Below are 24,958 nucleotides of genomic sequence, written 5' to 3'. Positions count from 1 at the left end.
TTTAAATGTGTTTTAAAGCACGAATATATAAGTAAAGTAGAGACGTTTTCAGTTTTACTAAGTATCATTAAAATTCGTAATAATATTGTCAAATTATAGAACTCTGGTGTACAGTGTCTATTAAGCAATTACACCACAGCTCCATATTTTTATGACGGTTTAAATACAAAATATATGATACTTTAAAGAAATGAGCAAACATAATGCACGGTAATTAATATTAAGAAACAGAACAATAGCATAATAAAACTAAAGAAGACAACTCTCGCACTAACAAACAACTTAATACAAGGACAAGGACGCATTATACGGAATCCACACAACACCAGTAACAAACCATGCAATCAATATGAAAAAAGGAGATGTAGTATGATAGCAAATAAGACAAATATCCACAAAGGACCGAAGAACGAGGATGAGAGAAGCTATCGTAAGTGTATTGATGTCTCGAATGCGCAGTCTGTATACTGACCGCCAAATAATCAGAAACCTTATGATATAGTATTGTATAAATTTTACAGTTATGAAAATTTCAATTATTTTATTATACATATGAATGGATAAAGAGTAAATAAAATTTCAACTTCATGAACTACAGCACAAAAGGTCAAATAGCATCAATGAAGTAATATTAAATGTCCAGTGTCTTTTCAGACACTTGCGTATTTGTTTCATTTAAAAGGCGAAAAGAACTCTGACTTTCATGTTGTACCCGAACATGACTGCTTTGCCTTTGGTTATGTTTGGGAAACTCCTGCAAAATAAAAGATATAAAAAATAAATTATTGTGTAGACAGTGCTGTAGATTTTCACATTTGATTGTTTTGTGATGCTCTTAACAAATTAATGTAAACAGTACATCGCAGTCTATTCACTTTTGTACTATGGTAAATTTGTGTATTATTGTCTTTTTCTAATATACTTGGTCTATATGCCATTTTGTGCTTCTTTGTTACAGATTTTTATGTTTTTTTAGTGATTTAGATTATAACACAATGTTGACTGCTGTATTTTGACAATTTTACCTATTATATAGATAAAGGAAGATTTGGTGTGAGTGCCAATGAGACAACTCTCCATCCAAATAACAATTTATAAAAAAAAAAACATTATGTCTGTTTGTTTTGTTCACGCATCGTTGTGCATATAATGTAATTGGATGCAAATGTCATATAAGTGAGAAGTTTAGCTAGCTATTACACCAGGTTCAATCCACATTTTCTACATAAGAAAATGCCTGTACCAAGTCAGAAACATGACAGTTGTTATCCATTAGTTTGATGTGTTTGAGCCTTTGATTTACCATTTGAATAGGAACTGTCCGTTTGCTCGGAGTTCAGTATTTTTGTGATTTTACTTTTTTCATATTATTAGTGGAATAATAGAAAATACCAATTTCTCATAATTACATTAGATTCCGTAATTGTTATTGACAAACAGTAACGAGACATTCTAAAAATATTTTGAATTAGTTATAGTACCTCTCAATAAAACGCAAAATCTACTGTTGCACATGCTTTTCGCGGCAAAGTATTCCGTGCTTTATTCAAAATGAGGTTTGGTCAACACTTTTACGCCCAAATAAAATAACCATTGTTAATATCGGAGAAGAAAGCGTCTTCTTGTTATTTCTTCTGATTACAAATTAATTGCTATAAATTGCCGTTAAGAAATCTTAACTACCATTTCCGCTTATACATATCTCTATATAATAATTTGTATGTCAGGGTCAGGTTCTTCTAGAACCCAAATTGGGTCTTCTACTTAAACAACGTAGTAGTGGGAATATTTATATAAAATAAGTTTCGTCGTTTCATCGTCAACAAAGTTAGTTTAACGCATTGCACATAGCGAATTAGTGGGTCTTAAAGCCAAAAAAGTGCGATTATTAAAAAAAATGTGTCACACTAAGTTATTCATTTTATCAAGACAATACAAATTTGGAAATTTACAACTGGGGTTTGTGGCAATCCTGTATAAACACATTAAAGACTGACACTTCATATTTGCATCCTTGTAAATAACAATGAAATGCCATCGCATGAATTATCTGCCATTCTCCGCAAAATACAAAAGACGATGGCGTCTATAATTAAAAAAAAAAAATCCGCATCTGTGCCTGTAACTTATACTTACAGAAATCGTATAAGTGGTGTCAAAGGCTTCTGAGGAATTTGTCTTTAAAAACCACCAAGCAAATATAAAGAAAACTACCAGGAGTATACCCATGCATATCATACCAACTGCCACGGGGTTGTATTCGGCAATTTTTATTGTATCTGAGAGGTCTATAGTCTTTGTCAAATCGAAGTTTCTGATGTCTATGTCAAGTGTAACTAAAATGAAATAAAAATATTTGATAATATTAACAATCTACTAACCATATCTAAACGAAACCAAAATATCTTCTTCGGTCAGTGGTATAAAATTTTCATTACTATATAATGAAGTAAATAGAAGAATATTTGATGAGCACAAGTAGATAAAGCCAAGCTGAGGAAAATGAATTAAATAAGGTTAAAGATGAAGAACCAGGTTTGTCATCCGATCAACAATAAATGAAAATCGTTGGTAGACGGATTTCCAATTATCTATCTCCTAAAGTTTTCAAACATTTTGCCCTGCAGTTCAAGGACTGCTTCGAATCCATGTTTTTCATTCAAGGATCTGACGATATAAAGGTCCTAACATACATCACTGCTACTATTTTTTGTTAAAATTTACTGAAGGAGGAAGACAGACAACTTAACTAAAGTAACAAATAATAGATCGACAGAGTCTAATGAAACAGGGGTAAACATGAAAGTGTATGACATCAAATAATAAACATTTAAAAAACAATATGAACATAATGCTCTTACCATTCAAAGTTTCATTGGCTGCGAAGATGTTTGATAATGGTATTTTTCTGTAAGAAAAAGGAAGCAATTATTTTTGTGCAAACTACAAATAAGAAATAAAACAGAAGATATAATATGATATTATTCAAAAGTAAAATTGCGTATTTTATATATAAGACAATACCGAGGTTTTATTTGTTTTGAAAGGTTATACTCTATTGAACTTGAAATCATACTGTATAAAAATAAGATGTGGTTGGATTGCCTGTGAGACAACTCTGCATCGAAAAACAAATGAAGAAGATTAGCAACTATAGTTCATCGTACGGCCTTCATCAATTAGCAAAACTAATTCCTAACATTAAGTTATTAAAGGTCACGAAATGACAAACGCAAAAATAAATCAAACGAAAAGATTAACGGCATGATGTATGTGAAAAACAATGAGCGAAAAACAAATATGATATTCTAAGCAAAACTAGCGGTGCTAGTGGGATAACAGTTACGCTTATTAATAAAATTAATGTGGAATTTACTTTCACTAAAAATTTAGCAAGTTAATTACTTTAAACAAAATTAAAGTGGAATACATTTTCATTTAGAATTAGCATGTTCATTACCAACATACCTGATATTTTCATTGTTGCTTTCAAATGTCGTTAGTGGCACCTTTCTTTTAAACATTTTACGTTCTGATGAGTTCTTCCGAAGTTTTACATACAATTTTATCACCTATGCTACATACAGGTATTTAATTAACAGACAGTTTAAAAAAAAAGTGGGTGTAGAGAGATTCAATTGGTTAAAGTTAAATAACGTAAGGCGTGTCTGTCGATATGAATAAACATTTAAAATAAAGGTCTATTTATTATCATAAAACATCAACCAACAATTTATTTGAGAATTGAAATGGGGAATATGTCAAAGAGACATCAACTCAACCAAAGAGAAAATAACAGCCGAAGGCCACCAATGAGTCAATCAACGCAGCGAGAAAATCCCGCTCCTGGAGTTGGCCTTCAGCTGGCCCTTAAATGAAATTGTGTACCAGTTTAGTGAACATGCACGCCATACTAAAGTCCAAAAGATATCAATGAACGAAAATTATAAAACTTACAAGACTAACATAGGCTTCTGACTTGTGACAAGCGCAAACATGCAGCGGTGTTAAACATGTTTTGTGAGATCAAAGTAGAATAAAGAAACTCACAGCAATAGGCACAGTGAAACTCAGTTCAAAAGAAAATATGTTATTAAAAAAGCTAGAAATATTATTTGACTTCCTGTTCCACTAAACAGAATATTTAAACTTTGGTGAATATAGGTTGAATGCATCTATCCGATCAAACTTGACACAAAGAGGATATTACATTCAGTTTAGTCTTCATCATATCTTGACTTAAGAAATAGACAACGAGTGTCGGTTGAGAACAACACATAGCCAAAGGACGATTTTAACTTTCAAATAATATGAACATGAAGATAAATGGCAATCACTTTGGTCGTATAAAATTTAGGTCAGTAGGAAGTGTGTAAACAAATGAAGAGCTCATTGAAAGAACGGGTCTCATTCAGCTAAGTCTGAATACAAAAAAATACTCAAATATCTTAAGAGTAATCAATTTGAATGAAGAGTTCATAAAAGTTGATAAGACAACTGTTACTGATATGTTTGAATCAGTTGATAAACTTCAAGCGGTTGACATTGATAACCTTTGAAAACTCTAAAATGTAAAGTAGGTTTTCACCGGAAAAACTAATATCAATATAACTTAGTTGAAGCATTAACAACGTGGTCCGAGAGTATCTATAATTAAACTAACAAGCAACTGAATTTGTTAATGTTCCTATCTATTTCAGGTGTATAGGGTACACAGGGATAATAACAAAAAATAAAAACAAAGCCTGAACACTTTGAGACCATGATTTTGGCAGTTCGGTCTTGAAGAAAGTGACATAATTCCAACTGCTTTTTCTATCACAGAGAGTAATTGGTGGCAGTTAAGAAATATGTGTTGGGACTCAGAGGGGATCCCACCACATTTGAACGGAGACTAAGAATAATATTTCGAGCATATCGTGAAAGATCTATCAGTAAATTTTGAAAATAAGATGAGGTTTGAGGCAATCCAGTTAAATACTACATCCATTCAATTTTTTGTATGACAAGGAGTGAGATTCTTAGGCCATAAAGTAACTCAAGATGATAAATGTAATGATTTAGCCAAAATAACTGCGATACGTGATTTGTTTTTCATGAAGAACGTTAAAGATACCATAAGTTCCACAGCCTCCCTCCACTTTATAACAACAACTACAATAAATTACCATAGTGGTTTAAGTTTCCAAATATAGGTCAGAAGTAAATTTCTATTGGAATGACAATTCTTATTCGAAATCAAAAACGACATTTTCAATTAAATTTTTTTACAGTGAAATGATGGGACACTATTTTCGAAGCAAATATTTTGTTAAACCCTCAAACGATTACACGACAGTGTTATGTGTAGTGACAATCATGAGGTTAAAAGACATACGTAAATGTTAGTCAGCGATGTTTTTGGTTTTGTTTGAGTAATTAGTTGAACGTAAGGTATAATGCCCGCGTCACACTGTCCCGATTTTTACGCGGATGGCAACACGATTATGGAAATTTTCAAAATCGGGACTGATCGTATCCAGATCGGACTATTCGTAGTGCCATCTTTAACCTTCGAAGAACCATCGGCCACGTTTTCTAGCCTTCGAGGACAACTTCGGGAAGGGTTCTAAATTTTTTAACATGTTAAAAAATCCCCGAAGGTGCGTCCGATGTTGAGGGTTCGTATTGAGTTCGTATCACCATCCTCACCATCGGAATGTCACCGGGAATGCATCTTTGAACATCGTATTGCATTCGGGTTTCCATCGTTTCCATCGGGCAGTTTTTACATTACGATGTCTACACGAATGAATCACGAAGCTACCAGAAGGTCTAACGATGGCAACACGACTTCGTGAAGGACTCGTAATCCCGTCGTGTTGCCATCGAATATAAGTACGAAGTCGACAAGATGGAACTACGACGGCAATAAATCCAGCTAAATGTAAGTTAATTTTCGCGTTAAAATACATTAAAAGTGTCATGCGCGATATACACTGGTCAGTATAATACGACAGTTAAGAAAGACGTTCACAAAACATGGAGCAGCTTTTAAAGGCTCAGGATTTACTTTTACAAGTAAAATATTATTTTTTGTCAATTTTTCATATCAAGTAACATAATGAAAATCATAAACGCGCCTCGTACACCGACACTGCAGGTACACGTAAATAGGGAAACCAACTTTTTCTTTATTATTCTGATTTTTTATGTATCGTCTGATTTGTTGTCACACGAATGTTTACTCCATAACCATTTTGATTTTTGTATGTCATATTTCGCCGCATTTGTTGCTTTCCCCACATCCTTCCCTTTGTCTATATCATTATGATATTCTCCTTGAAAGAGCTCTTTTTGAATAAAAGGGATCAACGAACCCATTACCTTACCTTTAAGATAGATCAGTAAACATGGGCATAGTTATTGGTGATTATTCAGACTAGTGCACACATTTTACAGTTCAAACAAGCAATGCCGAGCGTAGCATCTCCTCGTATTTAACATATTGGGGACAAATACGGACACTATATTTGTTTATGACACATGCAGAAAATGGTAAATTAAATATGCATATTTGTTACATAAACTATTTTTTCAGAAATCAACCAAGACATTCAGTAACTGGAAATACCTTTAATATTGTCTTTAGAACCAGCAGGTAAAACAATGAGCAACCAATTTCCTGTGTATTATGATATTTCAAGGAGAAAAAACAAGTCCATCTGCATGACCTTGACCTTTGGTCTTGAACGTAAAAAATGTCAGATCATTACAAGGAGGAACTATATACCAAATGTGGTTAAAATCTTTTGAAGCATATTGGTTTTAAAGTGTCCACAAGGGTGAAATTGCCTTGTATTAAAACTGCCACTGTGACCTTGACCTTTGCACTTTAAAGTCAATAGCGCTTAAGATATTCTTAACGAGTAACACCATACCAAGTTTTGAGCATTTTGGTTCTAGAGTGTCCATAATAATTTTATCTACACGCAAGTTACATGTAGTAGGCGAGGGGATAATAAACTAAGTTTTATAAGAATTAGACAAAAAAATCGATTTACCGCCATGCATGGCAGACTTGTACAGAAACGATATGTTGTCGAAACTCTGTTCGTATCATAAAAAAGTTCAAAACAGGTAGAACACATTTTAAGATCTTTTGTATGTACATACAATATAATATATATTCAATATTGATCAAACAATTTAAAACGCGTGATGCCTTCGGCATATAATTTAAATGCATCGTAATCTGTACACGACGTCTTTTAGACATCGTATGGCCATCGCGCCATCATCGTAATCCATCGTGTGGCCTTCTTAATCCATCGTGTAGCCTTCGTGATCCATCGTGTAGGCTTCGGCTGAGATATGAAGCTTAAATACCTGTCCTCGGTTAACCTTCGTATGTCCATCTTTTGCTATCGTATATAATTTCGGCACCATCGTATAGACGTCGTTATTCATCGTACTTGCTTCGGTAACTTTTTGGTATTTTAACGAGATCGGGACCAACTTCGTACGAACTTACAATTTTAGCATTCGGGTGATCATCGTAAATAAAAATCGGGACAGTGTGACGCGGGCATTACAAATGTAATGTTTATGCAGAAAGAAAATCGTGTTTGTAAAAATGAGACGGAAGATACCAAACGGATACTTGTATTCAAAACGCACCTGAAAATAATGACTACGTCAGGGGACAATTACAAAAAGCTAACAAAGATTGACAAAACATTACACAAATAAAATCAAAGTCAGTACAACAGAAAAACCACAATAAGCCGATTGTGATCTCATGTGCTTCGGATTGGTAAACAGGTTATGCTCCCGATGTGGAATTCTTTGCTTTGGTAGCAATAAACAGTGATCGAGAGAAAAAAAAATAGAATTTGCCCTCATAAATTTGACCATCCCCTTTTCATTACTTTCTTGCAATATTAAGGCTAATGTTTGTGTCATATATGTAAATACATTTTATAAATTGTTATTTGGATGGATAGTTGTCTCATTGGCACTCATACCACATCTTCCAATATCTATATATGTATTAAATCAGAATCTTCCATAGATTTTATATCCAGTATATCAAATGGTAAAATATTATTTCTTTTGGGTGTATTCATGGCAACAATTTGCATTTATTTGCTATAAAATATTGCAAAAAGGAGGGAAAAGATGTCACAAATTTCCCCAAAATTTGGCTAAAAGTAGAATTTCAATCGCTAGAAGTAATACCTTTTCTGAAACTGTTTACATATATCTTTCAATAAATCCATAGACAATCATATGTCTTTCATCTTATTTTTTTTTTAAATTGCATCAAAAACTCCGTGTAGAAAAATAAAAAGGGAACATTACAGTAATTAACTACTCCGATGGCCGGTCTAGCTATGACAATTAGAAGAATTAAACATAAAATAACCCATGAAACATGTAAAAAAAATCATACTGATGTTCTTATAAAAAGTAAAATCACAAAAATACTGAACTCGAGAGAAAAATCAAATCGGAAAGTCCCTAATCACATGGCAAAATCAAATGACAAAACACATAAAAACCGAATGGACAACGACTGTCGTATATAAACCACATTTGAAGGCTAAATTAGTACTCAGCTGTCTAAAACTGAATTTTATTACACTATCACTTTCATATTTGAAAAATCCACCGTGGCAACAATGCGAACCCAAACTTCTATTGTGTATTGCTACCTTTGGCTGTATAAGAACAAATCAGACACCTATATTCAAGGTGATACGACGTGCCGCTGATATATTTGAGGGAAAACTGTGCTCTCTGTCAATTATTTGTAATTAAAATACCAGCATAGATATGACCATCAATTTGAACAGAAATTCGGTGGGAAAAATACCAAGGATGAAATAAAGAGCGTTCGCAGTACATCACTGTCATAGATTGGTTATTTATATAATAATTTAAACTAGTCAGGTTCTTTGTTTCTAATTTCCAGTTTATGTTTTATGTTTTATGTTATGTTTGTGGTTGTAATTTTTTTGTTCCCGGGATTTTCAATTAACTACTCCTTATGTATTCTGCGCATTTTTTTATTTTTTTGTGCGTGAATACTTTAAACCCATGGAATATTTTATCTCCAAACTTATGTTTTGATTGAAACTGTTGCGTCCCATATGCGGATTTGTTTTTAAAATGGTCCAACTGTTTACACAAAAGCCACTACGAAATTATATAATGTTGATTTTGAATTGAGTTTGTCCCTTCAAAAAATCTACGGCGTCACCACGATTTGACTATCTGTTATGGATGTCAGTTTTCTTCATTACAAAAAGCTTCCCGGGTCCCTTAATTCGCCCTTTGTTTTGGTGGGGTTGTTGTATGTAGTATTTATTAATTCTTCTTCTGTCGACTTTATTGATGTTCTCGGAAGTGTACTTATCCACACATTCCATTTTGTGACACTTTGGTATTCAACTTTTCAAACGCCACACATAACGCAACAAATATTGCATTGTAAGGCATGTCATTGAGCGTCAAGGTGGAAGGGCTTTTTCTGCAACTTGTTGTTTGCGAGGTGAAGATTTAGACATGGCTGTTTAGTTTCTAAGTTTTATTTCAGTGCAGTAAAAGAAAGAAAGTGACTACTATGTTCTTAACTAAAATATGAAGTCAGTAAATTGGACTTATTGTACTATCTAAATAACAAAATTCAATAAACAAACAGTAAGTAAAATTAACGGGGGCAATTTTGGTGACATTTGATTGAAAAGATTGTTGTTATCAGATCTTCAGTGCAAGTTGAAAACATTTTAATGGAGCAAATTGTTGTCTGACAATCTTTGTGTGTTAATTCTTTTTCAACAAATTTGAGTGCAAATATCCAGTGACATTTTGAAATGATTATTGGTTGTTAAATGGTTTGTGGTAAATAAACTCATCATAGATACCAGGACTAAATTTTATGTATACGCCAGATGCGCGTTTCGTCCACAAAAAAACAGGTAAGGTAATCTATGCCTTAGGTAGAAAAGCATTAGTATTTAAAAAAATTCTAAATTTTGTAAACAGTTAGTTAATAAATATAACAATATCAATGATAATTCATGTCAGCACAAAAAATGTGCTGACAACTAATTTAACTCTCGGTAACATACTTTCTTCGAAACTACGGCTATGGTTTTGATAATCACTACGTACCATTTGCAAATCGATATAAAACCTTTTGGTACAAGTTTAGTGATGTTTGACTACAGTCAAATTATTACAAATTCCGCATCACCTTTCATTAGGATTTAAGACAAGGATGATAAGCATTAATGACAATACTAGAAAACAACCAATAACACTTAAAGGAGACAACATAGAACAAGTTGTTTTTACTTATATAGGTACTATATCAGTCAGGACAATGACACTAGATAACTCAAAGATAAGCAAAGCCAGTCTTCGAATAATACGGATAACAGCATCACTACCCAGGTCCATAAAATATATAATAGCAATGTAAAAGCATTTTAACTATATGATGCACAGTAATGAAGGGTTATAAAATCAGACTTCAAAAAATGGTTCCATAATACGTGTCTTCGTAACATTTACAATATCTTCTGGCCAAAAATTATAAGTAATAAAGACCCATACAACATAACCTTACATGGAGACATCACAGCAGACATTAAAGAAAGGCGATGGAAATGGATTGATCATGCTCTACGAAAAGACAAACATGAAAGACATCTGCAGAAGAGAAAGAAAGAGAGGGAGACCAATAGAAACATGACGAAGCACAATGGAGAGTGAACTGAGAATCATGAGAGTGACATTGGGAGAGGCAGAAAGAAAGGCACAAGACAGGCAACAGAGGAGGGCGTTGCTAGTGTCCTCATGTGCAAGTACGATCGAGTTAGTAAGTATGTACATACTAGGGGATACGTTAAGCCTGTCCATAAAATTGAAGATATCAAAAATACCAAGCAAAAGAGTTAGTCAATTATTTTGAAACAAGCGGCTGTCAGAGCGACAGCAAACCGGATTTCTTAATATTTATTCGTGTCCTGGCATTTTTCAATATCACAAGAACCATAACTGATGATCTTCCACAAACCATTACACCTAAACAGAAAAAAGTGAAAATCGAAATTGTTGAATTTTACCTCAATATTTTCATCAGTAACAACACATTTGAATTTTAAAAGCTTTAGTTGAACAGTTTGTGGGTAAATACGGATACAACTGGAAACACAATTCTTCAATCTTCCAAGAACCATAACTCCTGAACGGTAAAAGTGAAATCGTCACTATTGAACTTGACCTCCATTTTGTCATCTGTAACAACATATTCAAATTTTGAAAGCCTTGGTTGAACAGTTAATGAGAAAATGCACGGACAGGACTGGAAACGCGATTTTTCAATCTTTCAAGAACCATAACTCCAAAACAGTAAAATTCAAAATTGACCTCTGTTTTGTTGTCATTAACAACATATTAAAATTTCAAAAGCTTGGTTTAACTGTTCATGAGTTAATGCAATGGCAGGACTGGAAACGCCATTTTTCAATATTTTAAGAACCATAACTCCAGAACCGTAAAAGTCAAAGTCGTCATTATTTAACTTGACCTCCATTTTGTTGTCAGTAACAACATATTAAAATCTAAAAGGCTCTGGTAGAACGGTTTATAAGTAAATGCACGGAAACATTTGGCTGCCACCCGCAAGGCCGATCGCCCTACCGCCCGCCCGCCGTACATTTCAAAATTTATAACCGACATTTTTGTCACAAAAACCCGGTTTAAAAGCGACTTCTGTTCCCGTCTTCTGAACCACAGTTTTCCAACCCAAATAACTATATCATATTCATTATATGCATTAACATTAACCGCTTTTAGACCTGATTAAATTTGATGTAAAGGATTGTGTTCTTGCAAGTCACCTGTTTTGTAATCATCTCAACCGTGAAAGTGGTTGATGAGAAAAATTGTCAAAAGGAAATGAATATAAATAACCATATCGATAAAAAAAAATACAATATAATAAAACAGGTATACCATCAGTTTTTGAACCAACGGCTCCAACATTAAATCCAATTCAACCAAGTCAGCTATTCCGTTTAATATCTAATTTTATATAATCCAGTTTGCTTTTTTTGAACAGAGAATGGTTTTTGAATTTTCCTTCGATATCGTTTTATTTTTATTTTACCTTTTTCAAACATTATGAGACAAGAACAAAAATAAAACAAGACAAAAGCTCAAATGTTATATCGATTGCAATAATTTAATTTTATAAATAAGTCCCCAATGGAAAAAGATGTTCAGTAATTTTCTACCGCTAATAGTTGAGTGATACTGTTAAAATTTCGTAAGAGTTCCGCGGAACCTAGTGTTTTGATGTTAATCGCCGGGTCAACAAAAACGAGGAATAAATAATACAAATATTTTGGTCCTCAATGCTCTTCAACTTTGTACATTTTTTAGCCTTTTAACTTTTTTGGATTCGAGCGTCACTGATGAGTCTTTTTGTAGACGAAACGCGCGTCTGGGGTATATACTAAATTTGGTCCGGCTATCAGTGATGCGTTTATTTTCGATACTATCTTTTGATTGTAAGAAGCTTCAATCCAAGTTTGGTAAAACCCATTTATAAGTAAAATACGGATCAAGAGGTACAAAATGTTAACAAAATTTCCTTCTAGATACTAACTTTTGATCATAAACAAGGTTCTGACGAAGTTTGGTGCAAAGTCATGATAGTTTAAGAAATTTAAATTTTAAAAACTTTTAGCCGTATTTGGCACAACTTTTTGGAATTTTGGATCCTCAATGCTCTTCAACTTTGTACTTGTTTGGGTTTAAAAAATATTTTTGATTTGAGCGTCACTGATGAGTCTTATGTAGACGAAACGCGCGTCTGGCGTACTAAATTATAATCCTGGTACCTTTGATAACTATTTACACCACTGGGTCGATGCCACTGTTGGTGGACGTTTCGTCCCCGAGGGTATCACCAGCCCAGTAGTCAACACTTCGGTGTTGACATGAATATCGATAATGTGGTCATTTTTATAAATTTTCTGTATACAAAACTTTGAACTTTTTGAAAAACTAAGGATTTTCTTATCCCAGGCATAGATTACCTTAGCCGTATTTGGCACAACTTTTTGGAATTTTGGATCCTCAATGCTCTTCAACTTTGTACTTGTTTGGGTTTAAAAATATTTTTGATTTGAGCGTCACTGATGAGTCTTATGTAGACGAAACGCGCGTCTGGCGTACTAAATTATAATCCTGGTACCTTTGATAACTATTTACCAGAGTGAATGTAATGTTTCCTTGCAGAAAAACTATTTGTTTTACAAAATTTAATTCTGGATACTATCTAATAATCAAAAACAAGCTTCTGTCCAAATTTGGTAGAAATCCAGGATAGTTTAAGAGAGTTATTAAATTTTCAGCCACTGAGTGAATGTAATGTTTCCTGGCAGAGTGAATATTTGTGGACGTCGCCGACGACGAAATGTAGGATCGCTATGTCTCGCTTTTTCGACAAAAGTCGAAGGCTCGACAAAAATGCCCTCAATATCCAAATGTGCTTGTACGTACATAGCCAATTCATTATTAACGTTCGACATTTCAGTATTACTCCCTTTCAAAATTCCGTACAAGACTCCTGTCACATCAAAGTTAGTTAAAAGCCTGTAAAATATTTATTTTATACTGTAGCCAGAATATTTCTGTTCAAGGCTTTGTTTTCTTTAAGTTTGATCTGTCCTTGATTTCATAATGTCTTTCCATCAATACTTCATCATCTCTAATACCAACCGACCAGATCGCAGACATTTGAAGATGAGAACAATATCAGGGATATAGAAAAGTACAAACATGTAATTCAAGATTCCTCATAAAACCCTCTCCAGGAAATATTTCCAATATGAGTTATTTTTGCATATTAAGTCCCCAGCATAATTAAAAACATACATTTTAGTGGCAGTTACTCTAAACATACATTTTAGTGGCAGTTTCTCTAAAAACGTGGGACGTACTGGTTTAAACAACGACTTGGCGTTCAAAATGACTTAAAATGGTGTAATCAAGTCCCGATTATAGGGTCTCCCAGCAAAACAGATCCTATTCATCACATGGCAAGGACAGGAATGATGCACTCAAAAGTTGGAAAAATGGCAGGGGTTTACAATTTATTCGATAAAGCTGTTAAGAAAAAAAATCACTACCTCGAAATATAGAAAAATGTGACAACGTTTGACTGGGAGAAGAAACCAGAGATGGCACAATCACTAGCTGACCACATGAAACATAAACTAGCATTTGTCTACTAATATGAAGAGAAGAAGAGACGTCTCATTTACAATTAAAGAGTGTTTGTCTATTAAGAAAGCCTTCCAAGAAATTATATTGAGGTATGGTGTGTTAAAAAGTAAAAGCACAAAAATACTGAACTTAGAGGAAAAACAATTCGGAGAGTCCATAATCACATGGCAAAATCAAATAACAAAACACATCAAAAACGAATGGACAAGAACTGTCATATTCCTGACTTGGTACAGGCACCTGGTTCTATAGCGCTAACCCTCTCACTTTAATGACAGTCTCATCAAATTACGTTATATTTACATTGATGCGTTAAATAAACAGACACAATAAATCAAATAGTCAAAAAATACGATTAATAATGATAAGTCTTTACATTAAGACAATACAATTATACAAATCTGAGGAAAGAGATGTGTTATAAAAGGTCAATTTACATTAAGAATGGGTTTTTTTAAAATCAGTATTTGCAATTTTCTAATGTTCTTTGTTTTTTTTCCAATTAATTGTACTAAATTTACAAAATTTGAACGCCATATATGAGAACAAAAACATTATAACGAACGGATAACAACTGCCATATTCCTGAATTGGTGTACAAGTATTTATTGGCGGAAAATGGTGGATTAAACCTGGTCTTATATCTAGCCTTTTTCTCACTTGTATGTTAGTTTCATACAATTCCATTATATTGACAACGATGTGTGAATTTAACAAACGGATATAAAAAGGTAAAAATGCCAAAAATATCGGTACAGTAGTCAACTGTGATATTTTCTTAAATAACAATCACTTTAAATATAAGCAAATACATGTATGTCAACAAAGATAAATAAAAGGGGATACAGGCATACAATTGCCATATCAGAATATGTATAAGTACTGAGCCACGACAAAGTAATATTGCCAAAAAATAGACTAAACAGTTAAAGTAATTATTGACAATTATTCCATATGGAGATAAAGTTTGTATATTGATACTAAGGTGGGGAAAATTGATAATTCTAACAGTCGTGTTGTTTGTAATAGATTCTGGTACTGAAGTGACCGCTTATGTCAAATTTGGGGTATAAGTCTTAAAATGAGGCAGAGGAAGCCGTGTCTGTTGATTTTCGGTTTTGGAGGATATATTCAGTAATGGAACCTATTCAGAAAGTTTGGATTGTTAATGGAAAGAACATTATTAATATATCTTAATGTGAAATTAATGATGATGTTCTTAAATCTCCTTGTTTTTTGCAAGTTTTTGAGGGAACTACGGCTCACACGAAAATGGGAAGAGGTCGGTAATGAGGGGCTTACAGTTCTTTCCCAACGGAATGCCCACAATTTGTTGAAAAAGTCTACTTTCAAATCCAACAAATATGTTGTCAAAAAGAAACTCCAGCACACAAATCATTATGGCACCCTCAACGGAGTTGGGGTGACATATTGTTATTCTACGTTTCTTTTTTTTCTTATTTTTCTTCCACACATTTTTGTCCAAGCGATTTCTCCAAATCCAATGGACCAATGTTGATGGAACTGTACTATAGTGAGGACCCCCAGATCAAGTTGTGCACGAAGCATGGAATGGTTTAAGATGGCTGCCGTTACCATGGAAACGGAACAAATGTGAAAAATTCCAGTTTTTGGTTTTGGTCAACTGTTTTAATATGCTTTAACTCAGAATCATTATATTATTATACAATGTAGGTGCCCACTATATACAGGCATTGGATGATTTTGGCACTCATTGGAACTACTATGTTGCCATGGGAACTACACCAAAAATTTCAAAAATATCAAAATGCTCCAAACTTAATGAAACTTCACAGTAACGATGAGCAACATTGGAAGATGTGGAATTTGGCGTTGGAATTTCCAAAATCGCTGCTGTTACCATGGAAACAATGCAAAAAGGTCAAAACTTTGAATTTTCACAGAACATTCTAGAACATCAATGTTTAATTTATTCTAGAGACATTAAATGGTATATGATTGTGGAGGGAAGAAATTGCAGCGGGGGTTTGACTTTGGAATATTCAAAATGGCCACCGTTACCATGGAAACAGCAAAAATACAAAAAACTTCAAAATGCTTCAAATTTATTGAAACTTATAACAAATGTTGCTCAGCTAATGTAGACTTGACTTTTGAGTTTGGAATTTCCAAAATGGCCGCTGTAACCATGGCTACCGCTCAACTGGCAATAGGGGAAGGGTGCCATCCGCTATTGCTTGCAATCGCAAATCTAGTTTGTTCCTCTTTTTAGCATGTTTTACTTTTTTGGTCACTATTAACTATGCCGTTTGGTATCTCAAAGAAGTAAATTAATAGCATATGCTACCATTTTGCAATGTAAATTATTTCTTTTAAACGATTTTTCAATAATAAATTGGGGAATGTTGGTATACAGGGTTCAAAAATCAAAATCAAACTTATGTTCAGAGAAAGATCCAGAATAAAATTATCCAGAGCTTAATTAGTTATCAAAGGTACCATGATTATAATTTAGTACACCAGACGCGAGTTTCGTCTACACAAGACTCATCAGTGATGCTCATATCAAAATAGTTAATGGTTTTTTTTTTAATCCACACATGGTTAATTTCACTACGCGAATTTACAGTTTCACAGTATTCTGAAGACACTCTTTCACTGCTGACAGAATATTTGTCAATCTTATGGACAATGCTATAGTCGAACATGCAGGCCAGCAATGTACCTTTGTTTGTACGGAATTTTGTGAAGCTTCGGTATCCATAACAAACTCGTAAGTGCTCTGATTTGCAGTTCAATGTAATGTTCATTGAAGCCATAAAGGACTTGTGAAACTCGTCCTTACCAAATAATGTGCTTTGTATTTTGGATTACCTCAGTGCTCATTAATTCCAAATTATTGTACATGACACTTGTAGAAGTACGATTTACATACAAAGACAATATTAATTACAGCTTTGTTCGCATACTTATCGTGAAGGATGATAGACATTTCACAGCCTCTTTAGTGTCTGAAAACGGAAAACTTAAGACTTTTCTACCCCAGGAATAGTTTTTCGTATCTAAATTCTATGAACTTTTACGGACATCCATGCTTTTCAACTTCATTTTTTATTTGGCCTTTTTACCTTTTAATTCGATCGTCACTGTTGAGATTTTGTAGACGAAATATGCGTCTGGCGTACACAATTTCTATCCTGTTATCTATGATGAGTTTACTTATATTATGTAATAATAGTTTTGGTTTGTGTACATGTCGCCTTTAATCAGGGCGAGTTGTTTTCTTTTTTGGAATTTGTTGCTTGACTATGGATTTTTAAAGATAATTACAGAGGCAACAATAGTTAAACAAATTCAAATCTGAGTAATTCACAAAGAAGACACAACATGTTTAATAAATCAATTAAGGAATCCCTTGACCATCAAAAGGAGTCAGACCTAATGCGATTGACAAAGAAGGCGTTTCTGCTATAGATCTAAATAAAACCACAATAGGTTATATTTCACCTTTTATTGACATTTCAAAGTTATCTTCTATATAATTATGATGATTCTGAATATGTGTAAATTGAAGGCGGATATAGTGGATAGTTTATTGAAACAATATGACGTACTTTGTACTTACGTAAACAAAAAACCTGTAATGAATCCTTCAATAGTGTTAAAACTTTATTTTTGTTTATCAAAATTTTAACAAATGTGCTAATTGTTCATAAAAAAAGTATGGACACACTTGAAGACAAAATAAATTTTTAAACTTTTCAGAATAAAATAACAATAAATACGCTCGTTGTAAATAAAAAGGAATGTTATGCGACTGCCATACAAGTGAAAGGTTTAGCGCTTTAAAACAAGGTTCAATCCACCATTTTCTATATCTGAAAATACCTAAGAAGGTAGAGGCATTTTCAAATATAGAAAATGGTAGATTGAACCTTGTCTTATACCAAGAAGGTAGAGGCATTTTCAAATATAGAAAATGGTAGATTGAACCTTGTTTTATAGCGCTAACATTCCTTTATATTTACAACGATGCGTGAACATCAAAAGGAACGGGTTTTCATCGCGCCAGCAATTATACAGGTGTTCAACTGTTACATACATAGATAAATATTAAGAATATTTCACGAACAAAGCATGGAACAGTTCAGTTTCATTTGCAGAAAATGGTTCACAATGCTTTTCAATAAACAAATGGTAGCATACGCTTTTGATTATTATTTGTTTGGAATACCATACCATACCATACTGCATAAAAAAGTAAAACATACTACACATGCAGTGGAATAAGTATGATCAGTATGCTGGACATATTAAACTTATTTGTTGGATTTAGAGTTTTTATACTTTTCAACAAATTGTCGGCGTTCCTATTCGAACCAACTGAGCGCCTCTCCGTATTTTCATATGAGTCGGAGCTCCTATCAAAAACACAAATCAAATTAACAATCCATACTTTTCTGATTGGGTTCCATAAATATATTCTCGGGAACAAGACATTTAAGAAACAAAAGACACGGATTCCTCTGCCTCATTTTAGACGTTACCTCGAATTTGGCACAAGTGATCAGAATCTATGACAAACGAGCAAATTTTAATTAAGAAATTACCATTTCCAACACTTTTAATATTATCAAAATACCAACCTTTACCTGCATATATAATAGGATATACATTTCTCAACTCATATTGTATTCAAGAGCTTGCAGCCGTTACCCAAAATTTGTAAAACGTTACCATTATCTGAGCAGAAAGGAGATGAACTTTGTGTATATCAAAGAACGTCTCGTCCTTTTACTGAATATGTTCATTGGATATGGTGTACTATTTGGTTCAAAGGGTATTTTTATCGATTAACCGGTACTATTATCGGTTAATCGCTATTTTTATCGGTTCACCGCTACTGTTATGTCGGCTAACCGCTAGTTTAATGTCGATTAACCGCTAATTTTATCGGTCAACCGCTGTTTTATCGGTTAATCGCTATTTTTATCGGTTAACCGTTTTTTTTTATAACATAATCAATTCTAATTTATAGTGTATACACATAATAACTTATTATTTTAAATGAGTAATTGATTGATGAACAAATTGTCTCGCTCAACCTGATAAAGTCCTAACAATGTCGTAGTCACTTATAATAAGTATCTCATGATACTGATCCATCACAATAATTAAGGAGGGCATCTGCATTGTAGTAAGGAAGAAGTAGAGAAGTATCTGCATGAAACACACTTTGGGATATTGCCCAAGAGTTGAAGAAGAAAAACAACCAACGATAGAATTTGAAACAAAGGAACCAACATGGAAGGAAGTTTGTGAGGTGGTAAAAAAGGCAAGAACAGGATCAGCACCTGGGTACAGTGGTGTACCATACAAAGTCTACAAGAAATGCCCAAAGATACTTAGAAAACTGTGGCAGCTATTCCGAATACTATGGAAAAAAGGAACCATTCTTGAGAGCTGGCAGAAAGCAGAAGGATGCTTTGTACCAAAAGAAAAGGATTCAAAAGATATCTCACAGTTTAGGACAATTTCATTGTTGAGCGTCGAGGGAAAAATCTACTTCTCTGTATTGGCAAACAGGATGACAAAGTATATGGTAGAGAACAGCTACATTGATACATCTATGCAGAAAGGGGGTATTGCAGGGTTTTCAGGATGTGTAGAACATACAAGTGTCCTTATCCAACTCATACATGAGGCAAAGACAGGAAAGAAGAACTTGGCAGTAGTCTGGTTAGATCTGGCAAATGCGTATGGATCAGTACCACACAAATTGATAGAGATGGCAATGGATCACTACCACATTCCAGAACACATCAAGAAAATAGTCTTAACGTATTTTGATGGAATACTGCTGCGATTTACTGTAGATAACAAGACCACAGCATGGCAGAAATTAGAGAAAGGAATAGTTACTGGTTGTACCATCTCACCAATACTATTCATTATGGATATGAATATCATCATGAAGGCAGCAGAAAGAGAAACAAGAGGTCCAAAGACAGATTCAGGGATTTTTCTACCAGCAACAAGAGGGTTCATGGATGACCTTACAGTAACAACATCATCCCATATTCAAGCAAGATGGATACTGACAGCACTGGAAGAAGTAGTCACTTGGGCAAGGATGAAATTTAAACCAAGGAAATCAAGATCAATGATACTGAAAAAGGGGAAGATAACAACAAAGTTCCAGCTTAAGATCCAAGGGGACGAAATACCAACAATAGTAGACAACCCTATAAAGTGCCTTGGAAAATGGTTTGATGATACCCTTAAAGACAATACCAGTGTGAAGACAGACAGTACAAACTCAGGTTGTAGAATGGCTTAAGAAGGTAGATAAGAGTGGATTGCCTGGGAAGTATAAGGCTTGGATATACCAACATGGGCTGTTACCAAGACTGACATGGCTTCTCATGATCTATGAAATGACAGCAACAACAGTCGAATCTATAGAAAGAAAGATAAACAGTCACCTAAGAAGATGGCTAGGAGTACCACCAAGTTTTACAGCCATAGGCCTTTACAGTAGATCACCACAACTACAGCTACCTTTAACATCAACTTTGGAGGAATACAAGGTATCAAAGAGCAGACTTGTTATGACTCTCAGAGACTCGAAGGATAGCAAGATCAGTGAGGCAGGAATACAGACACGTACTGGACGTAAATGGTCAGCAAGAACTGCAGTCGATCAAGCAGAAAGTATTCTTCACCACAAAGACATAGTTGGCAACACCTGTACTGGTAGACAAGGCTTAGGAATGACACATTTCCAACAGTGGTCAAAGGCAACACCAAAAGAGAAGAGTAGCATGGTACAGTCAGAAATAAGAACAGTAGAAGAAGAACAAAGAAGGGCGAAAGCAGTGGAGCTAAGCCGTCAAGGTGCATGGATGAAATGGAACTTGCCAGAAAGAAAGATCACATGGGCAGAGTTATGGAGGATGGAACCATTCAGAATCTCATTCATGCTTAGGTCAGTGTACGATACACTTCCTTCCCCTTCAAACTTACACCAGTGGGGACTGATAGAAGAACCAAGCTGCAAGTTATGTGGTGAACGAGGTACTATGGCACATATACTTTCAGGCTGCAAGGTTGCTCTGACACAGGGAAGGTATCGATGGCGACACGACAAGGTCCTAAAACATCTAGCAGAAATCCTTGATATAGAGAGAAAAAGAAGAGACCATCAAAAACAGAGGCAAAACAGATCAGATTCGTTAGAGAGGGAGATACTGGACATGCAACAAAGTCTCAACAGCACTTCATCTTGGACAAGGGCAGTGATTGGAACATGAAGGCTGACATTGGAAAGAAGCTTGTGTTTCCAGAATGCGTACAGACAACCCTACGCCCAGACATTGTAGTGTGGTCACAGCCGTCAAAGATGATAGTTGCAATAGAACTGACAGTTCCTTGGGAAGAGAGATGTGGAGAGGCATACCAGCGGAAGAAGGAAAAGTATACAGAGCTGATGACAACATGTAGAGAGAGAGGTTGGAAAGCATTGCTGTTCCCAGTAGAAGTAGGCTGCAAAGGTTTTCCTGCACAGTCAGTATGGAGGATGCTACAGGCAATGGGAATAGTTGGAAAGGCAAGAAAGACAGCAGTAAGACAGCTAGGGAAGCAGCAGAGCGTTCATCTTGCTGGTTATGGCATCGCCGAGATGATCTGAGCTGGAAGCCGAGTGCTGATGAGTAGAGGTTTGGCCACCTCTACTGACCTGCCAACCGGAGGATGTAATGGTACAGGGTCGAAACATCTGGTGAAGGTTGGAACCATCTGAAGACATCAAAGCACCCGGCAGAGAGCGACAGGGATTCAAATATGAAGAAAGATGAGCAGTCAAGAGAATATGACAGCAGAAAAGCAGAATACCACCATCTGTAAGTAATAATCATGCATCTATTATGTTTTTCATCAGAACTTCTAAGAAAGGTGTGTTATAAATCATGTTGATACGGCAGCACAGATGAAAAATCACGTTACTAGTAACACTACTATGAAACACATACAGCAGAAGAGAAACCATGACTGCCATACAGTTTCCACAATACTGAATGATAGAGGGTTGCATAATATCAAGAGGTTAATGTATCATGCATAATCAGGACACTATCAAGTTAATTTGTGCACTGAAAGGTCTAGAATTATAACTCAATGGAAATGATGTTATTTTTATTTTATAAAAGTAGATGTTTTTTGTATCGTAACAGGCCAACTACGAACCCTCTGCCAGATGTTGCAAGGATTTTTTGACGTTCAAAAGGCGTTGAACTCTCCACACAAAGTAAGTTTCCAGTCGAGCCTGACGTGACTGCGTATTTAAACATCTCATATAACCAAATGGATGGCGCTCTTTAGCATGGCGAATTCGAAGCTGAGGGGAGGATCCAGGAACTACTCTCGAGTCAACAGGATTAGGGTTGAACCACAGGAAGATGATTTTTACCTGTCTGATACATGTATTAAAGAGTTGAAGTAATAGTGTTCCCAAAAGGCTGTGACCTAGACTCGTACTGTCAAGCAGGAAGACGCATGCTAAATGTTACCTGATAGGGCCTAAGGCTCTGTGGATACAAATACCGGCTTATTGCCAAAAAGAAATATAATTAAAATACTGATCTCCGAGGAAAAAATTAAAACGGAAAGTCCCAAATCAAATTACAAAATCAAATAACAAACACACCAAACGAATAATGGTGGATTGAACCTGGTTTTATAGCGCTAAAACCTCTCACTTGAATGACAGTCGTATCGAACTCAATCATATTTACAATGATGCCAGAACAAAACATTAAAATTGTCAAAACAGGGCCACAACCTCAAAAGAACAAAACAAACAAATATTTAACATAGAAGCACAAAAGGCATCTATCAAATTTAACAACCATATTCATTGCTTAGAGTCGCGTATTTCGCGTCAGAATGTTAACGTCAAATATAGTTATTAAAGTATTTTCAAAAATTATGATTTCACATGGGGAATGGTGGTATACAGGGTTAACATAATGGCGGGATCTTTAAAAGTACCAAAGAAACACAAAACGTCACAGGTACAAAACACCAGCATAAATGAAAGAAAATACAAACAACATATTGACGGGATGTAAAAGAACCGAGTCACGTCAAATGGATATCACAGAAAACGGACTAAATAGAAAAAGTAATAATATTAATAGAACAAAGATAAATAAAAGAACAATATAACGCGTTAGTAAACAGAGTGGCAACGTCAGTACGCAAAATCTATAGATTAAGACCATCATGAATTATTTGTGAAATTTATACGGAATATTATTAATAAGGCCTTGGTACCTTCCGATGAACTTTTTTTTTTAAAAGGACACGACGTTCTTTGACATACCCCTGGTTCATCAACTTTCTGCTCAGACACTGGTGACCTTTTACAGTCTTAGTAGGAGCTGCAAGCTCTTAAATCGAATAAGTTGGGAAATGTTAATCACGTGTGCAGGTGAAGTAACTATATTGCTACTAAGGTGAGGAAATTGATGATTTCAAAATTAAAAATCGTCTCGTTTGTCATAGATTCTGGTATTGAGTTAAATGTGTACGTCAAATTTTATGTTAAAGTCTTAAAATGAGGCGGAGGAAGCCATGTCTGTTGTTTCTAGTTCTGGTGGATATAGTATTGGAACCCACTCAGAAAAGATCGGATTGTCAATGGATAAAACATCATCAATATATCCGAAAGTGAAATTAAATAATCTTGCTTCTTTAATTTGATCTTCTTGTTTTTGACAATTGTCTGAAGAAGTGTATTTATGGAATATTAATATTAAACTAATATATATTCCGTCTATGAAGAAATAACATAAAAAATATGGTGCACACTGAATAACCCGCGTAGCGAGTTATTTTATAAAGTGTGCACCACATTTTTTATGTTATTTCGAATATACTGAAAAAAAATTACAGTTATTTCTTATACATTAATTCTTAATTCCATTTTAAACCGGAGTAAACCATGAAAAAACGTCGATGACGTCACAATCACAATGCTAAATTATGTCTATGAGCTGATAAACAAAACAATATCAGCTAATAAAAAGTCGTGTTACATCCTTAATTTAATTATATGTAATTAAGAATAGGTCGGCAAGGAGAGGCGCACAGTTCGTTTCCATAGGAATGCCCGAAAATTTGTTGAAAAAGTCTACCTCCATTCATTCCCGTTTAATGCATTATTGATTATTTTACACAGGGTCTTTAAGAAGGAATGAATATTTATTAGAATATTCCTTTCCATTTTAATTATTAAATCATGCTGCAGTAACACTCAAGAACACAATCAAAAAGCATTTAAAATTTTATTATTATAAAATCGAAGATATATCCCATCTCAAATTATAAAAATGAACAACAGTTGAAGACGATCAAGAGTCCACAAACACTACATAAACCCGACTAGTAAAAACCCTCATTTATTGGTAAACTATGGTGTTCCGGAATTTACATATAAGAAGAAAGGCAATTGTAAAAGTGAATAAGACAAGTGGAACTTGACTTCTGTATATGAACCGGTCCTCTATCATGGGTATCTAAATAGGAATAGCAGGTGTGTTATATCTTATAAATTCGAGATCAAATGGCAAAATCAAAAGCTCAAACACTTCATATTCCTGACTTGATACAGACATTTTAGTATGTTGAA

General features: G+C 34.4%; 3 protein-coding genes across 3 annotated transcripts; 2 read left to right on the top strand and 1 right to left on the bottom strand.

The window, feature by feature from the left end:
- Window positions 1-593: 593 nt before the first annotated feature.
- On the bottom strand, window positions 594-3,570 carry LOC134711046 (uncharacterized). The gene is made up of 4 exons (XM_063571477.1): window positions 3,469-3,570; window positions 2,862-2,908; window positions 2,137-2,336; window positions 594-754 (listed from the first exon to the last, which is right to left on the bottom strand). Exons 1-4 carry the CDS (start codon window positions 3,522-3,524, stop codon window positions 632-634), a joined length of 426 nt encoding a protein of 141 aa, XP_063427547.1. The 5' UTR covers window positions 3,525-3,570; the 3' UTR covers window positions 594-631.
- A 15,922-nt stretch (window positions 3,571-19,492) lies between these two features.
- Window positions 19,493-20,608, top strand: LOC134702600 (uncharacterized). The gene has a single exon (XM_063563398.1). The coding sequence runs from the start codon at window positions 19,493-19,495 to the stop codon at window positions 20,606-20,608; it is 1,116 nt and encodes a 371-aa protein (XP_063419468.1).
- A 97-nt stretch (window positions 20,609-20,705) lies between these two features.
- LOC134702450 (uncharacterized) lies at window positions 20,706-21,581 on the top strand. The gene has a single exon (XM_063563378.1). It carries the CDS (start codon window positions 20,706-20,708, stop codon window positions 21,579-21,581), a length of 876 nt encoding a protein of 291 aa, XP_063419448.1.
- Window positions 21,582-24,958: the final 3,377 nt, after the last annotated feature.

This window comes from Mytilus trossulus, chromosome 1 (genome assembly GCF_036588685.1).
Source record: "Mytilus trossulus isolate FHL-02 chromosome 1, PNRI_Mtr1.1.1.hap1, whole genome shotgun sequence".
Lineage (NCBI taxonomy): Eukaryota > Metazoa > Mollusca > Bivalvia > Mytilida > Mytilidae > Mytilus > Mytilus trossulus.
The sequence above is the reverse complement of the archived record's forward strand: the minus strand, read 5'-3'. Positions and strand labels throughout refer to the sequence as shown.